The sequence below is a fragment of the Episyrphus balteatus genome, chromosome 3, assembly GCF_945859705.1.
Source record: "Episyrphus balteatus chromosome 3, idEpiBalt1.1, whole genome shotgun sequence".
NCBI classification, from domain to species: domain Eukaryota; kingdom Metazoa; phylum Arthropoda; class Insecta; order Diptera; family Syrphidae; genus Episyrphus; species Episyrphus balteatus.
In genome coordinates this window covers 77,989,523-78,000,065 of record NC_079136.1, presented here as the reverse complement: position 1 = coordinate 78,000,065, position 10,543 = coordinate 77,989,523, and the positions used below count along the sequence as shown (strand labels likewise).

Sequence of the window (10,543 nt, the reverse complement as noted above, 5' to 3'; positions counted from 1 at the left end):
TTTAATATTAAAGGCATACTGAACTGAAACAACAAGATACATTATCTAGTCTAGATTTATATTGAAGCTTTCCCCTTTTTTCCCACCACACTTTTCTCGACTTCTTTCTCTTCTCTAATGCCTTTTCTCCATGACGACATTATAGCTTCTTCGTTGGTGTTTTTTTTTTTTTTTTTTCTTCTAACGGTGCAGAGAGCTGTAAGTAATGTGGTGGCTCCATCTATCCAACATCGTCTCCAAAAAGATACTCATGCCATGCTTCATGCACCACCACTACCTAACTCAACCAACAAATAGCAACCTCGCTGTACTCTCAGCTGAGTTGTGGATCGATATAAAATGTTTTCCATTGCGCCGCGCTACGTTCAGTTGAAAGCTTAATTCCATACCGATAGCACACTTTATACTAGATATACTACCACCACACATACCAAATTCTTTGGGTATATTTCAGTTTTTCTTTCTTTTTGTTCAATAAAATCTACCTTCCCGAAAAGCAGGAAAAGTTTCCTAGGTTCAGTTGCATTTACCCTAAGTTATCTGACGGATATAATTTAGTTTTGTTCTTGGTCAATTTGGAAAAAAAAAGGACTTTTTTCTCTGTGTTGAAATTGAATCTCTACAAAAAAAAACGTGAACTATATAAAAAAAAAAGGGTGCGATATAAACATAAAAGTGGAAATAAGATTATTTTTTTAAATATAAAATCAAATACAAAATAAAACAACAAAAAAATAACAAAAGATTTAATATATTTTTATTATATTTTACTAAACTAAAATGAGTGTCCTTTTTTTTCGTACTTTACTTTGGTGTGTATCTTTCATAGAAGCTCTTTTTTGCAGCTTCAGCCTTACACAAATCTCTTCTTCCACCCTGTCCTGTCCCTATGCGGTTTTCATTTCACATCTGTATGATTCGAAGGACTTTATGTTTCCTCACATAATATCGATTACCCACTGCAGCTTTTTTCCCCCAAACACCCACACGTTTTCGTTCTATAACGAGATGCACTAGAGCTGCAGCAAAAATAAAAAAAGGACACTCATTGACATATACATCAGAGTAAAACAAAAATAAAATTGTGTTTTGAGTACACCTTGAGATCTTTCGATATTATAGTGTGTTTTACCTGACATCTTTTGTTAGTTTTTTGTTTTATTTTCTTGTGTGTTTTTATGTGTATATAGTGCAAACGAGAGGGAGTAGAACCCTCTTATAGTATTTTGTTTGTTCTCAAGGACTTTTTAAGAAAATCCTTGAAAATAATATAAATTAAACAAAAAAATTGTTCTCTATATTCCCTGCAGGAAAAAATAACAATAATATATAAAAACAGTGTGCTGTTGATTTTTATCGCTATAAAAAAAATTTAAATAAATCAAAAAAAAAATGGCAACATACGCTGCATTTAAACACGTTGAATTATACAATGTTGGTAAAACAAAGAAGAGGTAAGAAAAACTAATTCTATATCCTATCTATTTTTTTTACTGCATAAATTTAGGGTTTTTTTTTTACCTTCATAAAGTTATTTTAGTTTTGTATATCTATTTTTTTAATTATAATATAAAACCAATGTTAATGACCCGCAATGCGGTGATTATTACAAACGCGAAGATACGGCGACGTCACTCCGCAGACCATTCGTCGTCGGCGTTGTTGTCTTGACGTTGTTGCCCCGTTCTGTTGTTCTTGTTGTTGGTCTCTGGCACCCTATAAGCTAAGCACTACTCTTCGTCATTATTATTTTTTTTTCTTCCTTCTTTGTTTTGTTTTGTAATTTTTTGTTTTGTATTTTATAGGAGAATCTCTGGAGTTGTTTTTGGTATAATTTTCGTCTTTTAAATATTTGTATCGAATTATGAGGGGTGCAATTGGGTTTGGTTTCCTTCCGGGAAAGTTTTTATATACAAGTTTTTTTTTTTTTTTTGATAAGGGGCCCTAAGTATTAAAGTTAAACATAACAATGGTGTCTCTTCTTGTTGTTGTTTTTGTTGTAGCTCATGATATGAAAACATAAAAATTCCTTTGTTATACATAAGTTCCAATGAAAGTATTAGATTCGATGAGGGAAGTTTTTTTTTTGTATTTATTAAAAACTCCAAAACATAATGTAATTAAAAACTGTTTTTGAAAATAAAATGGGATCGTTGCCCATAATCGTATATAATTAGGTATAATTCATTGTCAATTTTCTTGTCTTTTGTGGATATGAGTTTTTTTGTTTCTTTGGTTCATTGGTTTTTTCTTTATATGGACACAAATGTGTTTTGTGATGTTTTCTTTTTGTATAGACATAATATAAATATTGTTTGGCCATGAATTTTTTTTTTTTTTAATTTTCTAGACATGAAATTCAACTGCAAATTATTGTATCCACTATTAAACAATTAAACAAACACAAAAATGCTTACTCACTCACTTTTTCTAAATTTATATAAAGTTATTAAATTTTTGTTATTAGCTCTTTAATATTGGTTTTTCGTTTTTTATAACAAAACACAAAAAAATCTTAAATAATACAATCATTGAAAAATATGGATAAAAATTTCTCAGGAAAAAATTTCCAAGCAACATGTCAAACCATTATTTGTGATAATTTTAGTTTCATATGGAAAAATTATATTGTCGAAATGAAATTTTGATGATTTTTGTAGGAAATAACATCAAAATATTGTCATTTTTCTGGTTATAAGATATAAAAGTAAAATAATAAAATTTGAAGAAAAACTGAGTAAAATATGAAGTTTTTTTGCAAAGAGAAAATAGTTTTTTGTCAAACATGTATGTTTAAACGTTTCAAAATAGTCATTTTACTGATTCAATATCTTCTACAAACTGTAATTCTACTAAAAGATTATATATTTGATTCATAAACGTCGATTAAAAACCAATAAATGCCAAATAATCATGGGGCTTTTCGATGATTTTGGGCTTAAAACAGAAAATTTCAAGGGCCAAAATCTTTCTTAACTGAGCCAACTTTGAAAAACTAAGGACGCCATCGTGTTCAGCATACTCGAATTATCTTTAGTAGATAGGGGCGCCATCTGTCGGTAAAAAAAAGTTGCATTTTCAAGCACAGTGTAATCAGACAGAACTTTAACCAAAAGTATATTACCTTTCTTTAACTTCTTTACTTCTCAAAAGCCTTATCATTTCATTTTTTATTGGAAGATGCGACAATACTTTGGTTTTAGTGAAATGACTTTAAGACTTTCTCGGAATTCGGAGCATATTTCAGAGCAAGTCGTTCATCTAGAAATTAAAACAATATTTTTCTCATTTTTTTTGGAAGAAAAAACTTTTTTCTATTAAAATTATTATCTACTTTGACTTTCAAAAAGGAACTTGTCCATAAATTATTTAAAAACAAGACATTCACTGTCCCATAAAGTATTAGAACATTTTTCACATAATTTAAAAAAAACATAACGAAATCTTTTTACTCAATATTTCCCAATACTTGTGTTAAATAAAGAACTAGGAAAACGTGAAGTTTAAAAACAAAATGATAGATCCATAAGATTAAAGGTTATCTTTTGCATTGGTTCTCTGGTGTTTAAAGATGAGTGTTTTCAACACTTTGTTATTTTTAGAAAGTAGTATTTATTTATTTATGGAGAAAATGTTGTTTTTTCAATTCTGTTTTTGTTTTGTGTTTGATGTGGATTATTGATATTGTGACCTTAACTGCCTGGAATTGGAAATGAAGAATTAGAAGAAGAAGTTGCATGACCCACGACTTCTCTGATAAATGAATATATGAAAATTCAATATCGGTTACATAGTGGCACGCAATTATATAAAAGTAGAGTATTAAAAAAACTCTTCATAATCTAATATGAAATTACCAAATCAGAATAATTTGTGTTTTTTTTTTCTTCAAACAACATTTATTTGATGCAGAATTGAAGAAATGTCAACAAAATAACATAAATCATCTTTCTATATATTAAATCACATTATTATACCATAGTTTTTGGTTGATTTTTTCTTTTTAATAAATTGAAATTAATTAATGAAATTAATTTGTATTTTTAATCAATAAATACTATACATAAATATTTCATAACGTTAGTACAATCTTTTTAATTTGATTAGAACAAACACTTCCGCAAAATCTACTGCCAGTCAACTAGGTCTTACAAAAAAAATTACCACCTGGGCTGTCTCGTATAGTTAGTTACTTTTGCCACAAAGTACAAAGTGCATTAAACCCGTCTAACTATTACGTGCTAGAGCAGAGTTCAAAACAAAACCATAAACTTCATCCACCTTCATACTAGCATTCCGCCTAAATACATATTTATATACTCCTCCTGATATAGACTGTTCGTTAGAAGTGTTAAAATAGCCACATCCAACTATGTATATATATACAAATCTATTGGGAATTTTACATTGATTTATTTTGATACAATATACCGACTCGTACACCTGTTTATTGCGTGCGCCTTTAAAATTTCACACTTTGTCACACTTTTTAATACTTTTCCCATGGGCCAAATTTAAAATTATAATTCCTTGTTTTGAGTGTACATTATGTACATTTTTTATAGATTGACATTGGATGAGGGCATTATCCTTTTGATTTAACTACAACGAAAAAACATACAAAAAAAACTTACACTAGCCAAATATGTGTTGTGAAAAAAAAAGGAATAGTTTTCCTATTATCGTCCTGTTTAGTCCTTCTTGTAAAATGTACATAATACAAAAACGTCCACGAAGCGAAAAGAAAGAGTCTTAACAAAAAAGGATTTGTACTTGAGTGAACTCCACAGTCCACAGTATAGTATACAAGTATTTATATATCTATGTAAATATCTAGACACAAAAAAGAAGAACATAGACTTTGAAGGGAGTATAGACAAACAAAGGGAAGTGCACCGTGCAGTAGTAAATCTGCATTCTATATAATGTACTTTCTCTGTATACTTTGAACTAACTGCAAGAGGTAAAATTATGGTTTAACTATAAGAAAAACATTTTCTAAGGTTTCTTAGACATAAATAAGACTTAGTATTAAAATAAAATTATCATAGTTTGTGTAATGTATACATGTAGAAATAACCTTAGAAATACTGGGGACAAGAACTGTCCCATCAGTTTTAAATTATTTATCCGCTCTTTTCCAAGGACTAAAATCAATACCAGAGAAGGATATTGAATCTATGTATTTAAAAAAATAATCTGTTAAAACACACTTAAGTTTCTCTGCAGTCAATTTCGGGTGAACTCATTGTTCATGTCATATAATTTGAGATGAAACATCTAAGTTTGAAGTTGTACTTCCATCGCCATTTTAAAATGGGAAAATGCAAATTAAAAGTTAAAAATTTTTGCACCTCACTAGAAACGATATGGCTTAGTGGTTTCTTAGTATGTAAGAAGACAAAAAAGGACAGACAAACTAAAAATTTAAAATTTTAAAAACGTTTTGGATTGAAGTTATAAGTTTTTTTTTGTTCAAAATATGAGAAATATGCCGATTGCTGATAGGAGGACTTAAGGGCTCTCAGAATTTGATAACTTGTTATCCCGAATCCTTACGGTTTTCGATAAAATGTTCTTGTAAAATTTTGAACAATTTCTACTTTCAAACGGTATAATAACAATACAAACTTACTAGATTATGTTAGTTTTTTTTTCCAGAAAGAAAGAAGCTTTTAATTTAAATTGCCTTTGGATCGTTTTGTGAAAATTTTTTCAAAACTCAAAATTTTCAAAAACAGATCTAAAAATTTTGATAAAACTTTGAACTCGAAAGCATTTAAAAATAAATAAAATCTAATAACGAAAACAAAAGCGTTTCCTTCAGATCGAGCTAAATTTTAGATCCCTACAAAATTGTCTCCAAGCCGAGTAAAAATGTATTCAAGAATTTCAGCTGAAAAATCACGTTTTCGTTTCCAACCCACATTTTTTATGTCACAATTAAGTGCACGGAAAATAAGTGAAGAAAAATGGAGAAAACAATGTCAGCTAAAATTTAGCTCGATCTGTGGACTAGGCATTAATAAAAAAAATGTTTTTTCCAGAAGTTAAAGACCAAGTAGAAGTGCACTATCCAATTAAAAATTAAAAAAAAAACTTATTAAGATATCAAATATAGAAGTTGTACAAAAAACTATCTTATAACAAATACTTACCTTAATTTATTGATTTGGTAGCTTTTTAATCCCCAAGAAATAAATAGTTATTAAAAATTTAAATATTGGCTACCTAAATCAGATCAAAATAAAAAATAATTTAAGAAGCTTTAAATGCAATTAATTATATGAAGCGGCATTCAAATGTATCGCCATCCAATGTGTTTTAGATCTGGATAACCGAAAAATTATGCAAATCACTATTATAATATCGTGAGAAAGGTAAAGGTACAAAAAATCGTTGAAACTTATGTTTAACATTATAAATGGATTAGGTATTATACTATACCCAAAAAGAAAAGAATAATCTGAATAGATGAATTAAAAGCGATCTACTTTAAAAAGTTTGTTTTGATTTGTAACAGATTAATTCATATTAATCAACGGTTTAGATGTAAAAAATGTTGTTTTTTTTTTTGGTGATTAATTACCCATCTGCATGGTACAGACTTGGAAATTAATATGAATGGTTGGTTATGCTTTAAAGTTGTAATAGAATACTTTCAAAAATACCAGTTTCATAATAAAATTTAATCACATTTGGCTGCTTCCCTGCTACACTATCTGTTTTGGCTATTTGCGAAGCAAAACCGATGTTAATTTAGATTCACTTGTCTGCACATAATTATGCAAAACCGTTTGAATTGAATTTTGTTTTACATACATTCCTAAGCTTTTAAGTATTCCACTAGTTATTTTACTTAAAAATTCCACTTAATTGAGCTTCGCTACAAAAAAAAATTAGTTAATTTTGCTAAATACCATCAAAGAATCTAAATTGAATTTAAGGCTATCAAAGTCTGAGCTGTAGTTCAATTCCTTGAACTGATTTCTTAAATTTTAGTTTTGCAGGCGAAATTGTTTGAATTTAAGAACATTTCTTTCAATTATTTCCTTTCTTTCAAAAAGCTTCTAACTACAAACTACAAAAAAGGTCTAAACATTCGGTTAAAAAACCCGAAGGCCAAAAAATCATTTCATTGATTTGAGCACATTGTCGTCATATTTAATGTATATAACAATAAATTGCCTTAGTCTGTATTTGATTTGCTTTTTTTTTTTTTGCTACTTAGAAATAGGAATATTGATCCAAGTGGGATTCACTTCTTTCTTTTAAAAACACGTGATACTCAATGGTTAGCAGAAAAATTTATTCAGGACAAATACGATATAAAATATTGTATACAATGCCTATCAAACTCGTCGTGTGCCAGTCACGGACAATATCAAACATTCCTAAAAATACCTTTGAGCAAAGTTAACTGGCGTGTTCAAATCTGGCAATAAGAGCGAAATAAATGTTGTGTCCTTATGTTCATTATTGTGGGTTTTTATTTTTGCATGTAAAAATAAATGTAATTGTTAAATCAATTGGAAACTATGTACCATCCCACTGTTGCTTACAAAATGAAAGAAAACAAAAACTAAAAAAGAAGGACTAATTTTGATGCGTGGGTTTAATTTATTGATAAAAATGAAAAAGTTACTAATGGAAAACATAATTTATGAGGATTAATTTATACGCTAAAAAACAAAATCAATCTTGTGACAATTTATTCTAAATAACTTTGGTAGAAATTACTCATTTTTCTTATTCATCTTATGTTGTCGAATTTAAAAATAATAATTTTTGTTTATTTCTTTTCTTTGCAGGTAAGGATTTTTTATACGATATGCTTTGTGTGAAGAATGTAATGGTAAATTAGTATTAAGACTGCAATCGAAAGTGGAATCATATTTACAGCCCTATTCTGCTATTCGATTCATGTGAAAGTCTAAAATAAGAAGTGTTTAAAAGGTGGTTAAAATTATATGTAGACAATTTTTTTTTTCTTTAAAATTTCTAAAACAGACGGGAATAACACTTTGCTATCGAAAATTAGAAATTTTTCAAAGCCAATTTGACATGATAAAGAAAGGGAATCCTTCGATTCACGTGAATCGAATAGCAGAATAGAGCTGTTAAACTTTTTATGCAAAAATTTTAAAAGCGCTAATAGGACTAGGAAAAGAAATTTGAAATAGCAAAAACTTCTAATTACACAATTTTTTTTTATAAAATGTCATAAAATTTTAGTTATAAAAAATATTTCATTAATATTGCATAAGTTGTAAAAAATGTTTTATTTAAGAATCAAAATTAAAACTCTTATATCCTAACCCCTAATAAAAAAAACCGTCTTCAAACTCCTTAAATTAAAACAAATGAACATTTGAAATCAATACATTTTTATAGTTAATAAATTAATAGATCTAACTAATACCTATTTGAGAAAATTTGAGTAAAAAAGATAAAAAAATGGTAAAGAAGTTTACGTACATACGTATTTATCAAAGAATATATATATACAAGTAGATTCACGAGGAATGTGCAAAAAAGCTAGTTGCCCCTCCTTTAGCCAGGAGGGGAAATTTTCCAAAAAAAAATTGACTTAATTTGGCAAAAATTGACTTAATTTGTGAAAAAAAAATTAATTAAAACCAACGGTTTCACCTACAGCAATGTGCTGTACCTTTTTGTAATGCCTAAAACCTTAACTTGCTTTGGCATCCATGTAGGTATGTTGTAGACAGATATCTCGACAATTAGGCAACAAAAAAAGAAGCGAAATATCTAAGGGTAATTCCATGAAAAAGTGGACACGAATTTTGAACAAATTATGCAGTCTTTTTTACTTTTTTTATAAGCAAATTACTATTTACAAACGGCAACGCTTTATGCAAGTTGCAAGAAAAGATTCTTTGTTGTATTCCCTTATGGATAGACATAAAATTCAGGGAGTTTAATAATCTTAAAGCATTTTTATAGCATAAGCTTGCCAACAACAGAAGAATTTCACATGAAAATGACGGAAAAACAAGCAAACTGAAAATATGATGAGTCTTATAGTGACGATGACAATATCCCCTCGTGAGTGCTAAAATAAGTTAACATTTAAGCAAGCTTCGTTACACACTATTCGTTTAAAAAAAACTTGAGTGAAAATGCATCTTTTCTTTACTTTTGGAACCACAAATCGCAGGTAACATGAGTTACCAAAATAATGTAACGTGAGTTACCTAAATATTTTAAAATTTTTCCTCGAAATATTGAAAAAATGTTTGGTTTTGTCACTCATATTAAAAGCTTGTCATTTTGTATGTATGGAATCTTCATTGAAAACAAATTAAGATTCTTAATTTCACATAAAAACTTCATACTGTCGGACTCTAAAAATTCGTGTCCGATTTTTGTAACGTGAGTTACCATCAAACTTTTATTTTTCCCAAGCAAATGTTAAAAATATAGACAATTTTTTTAGTTAATTATGAAAGTAATAGTTATGCTCCTTTCATGGATAGTAATTTCGTATCAATTTACATTAAAATTGAAAAAAAAAAATTATTTATTTGTTGGAAATTTTTGTGAATGTAACGTGAGTTACCATGGAATTGCCCCTAAGCATGTTTTTTTTTTTAATAGGAAACTTTTTATTACTATTCTTGCGAAACTACACCAACGTCTTCTACTTGGGTGTACTATTTATATACAATAGTGCTTGATTTTTTTTTTAGGTCAAAAGTAAAAATGTATTAGTGTGTTTGACAAATTGTTTTGCTTAGAACTTTTTTAAAAGAATATATTATTAATAATTAATCAATTTTAATTGACAATTTAACAGAATTTTCACAATAAATAACAATGCTTCTGTTAAATTTTTCATTTTGCAATTGATTTCTTTGGCTGTAAGTGCATGTAAAATGTACATACTCTGTCATGCATAGAAACATTCTAATTAAGGACTCTGTTATTTCAATTAACTTCTCTCACAAAATTTTTTATTTGTAACTTATGCAGAAATCTTCTGTATTACTTCGGTGTAGGAGACGTTAAAATATGCACATTCGACCTATATCAAATTCTTCTATGTTATTGTGTCCTAAGCATATAACATACAAACAAATTTTTGTTTTAAGGCTTGATATCTGGCAGTAATCCGGTATAAAAACTATACCACACAGTGAAACAATGATTGGGATATTTATATAATGTTAAAGGTCGCTACAACACTTTACAGCTGCAATGGTAATTTGAGAACCAAAGAGATTGTTTCAGGGACAAGCAACTTTTTTCGACCTTAATTCCTTCCAAAAATATTTGCTTTGTCACATTTCAACCGATTTTAATTTTTCTTACAGTCTTAAACTATAAACGAAATATCGCCGAATTTTTAAAATCACCCTTATTTCACTTTGCGAAAGTGAAATAAAGCCGAACGTTCGGACTTATTTCACCATGACAAAGTGAAATAACGCCGATTCGGCAATATTTCACGTTTTCGGAATTTATTTTTAAATGACTTCATATTTCCACTTACATAAATTCACATTCAAATTTTATCTAT

General features: G+C 28.5%; 1 protein-coding gene across 6 annotated transcripts in view; it reads left to right on the top strand.

The window, feature by feature from the left end:
* The first annotated feature begins 435 nt into the window (after positions 1-435).
* Positions 436-10,543, top strand: part of LOC129914237 (microtubule-associated protein Jupiter) — a 51,539-nt gene continuing 41,431 nt past the window's right edge. For 4 of the 6 annotated variants that reach the window (XM_055993394.1, XM_055993389.1, XM_055993392.1 and 1 more), the window contains exon 1: positions 1,311-1,454. In XM_055993394.1, the coding sequence (XP_055849369.1) occupies positions 1,393-1,454 (62 nt within the window). In that variant the 5' untranslated portion in view covers positions 1,311-1,392. Of the gene's footprint in view, positions 676-1,306; positions 1,455-10,543 lie in introns of those variants that run through there. The other 2 variants (XM_055993391.1, XM_055993387.1) reach the window with 2 other exon arrangements.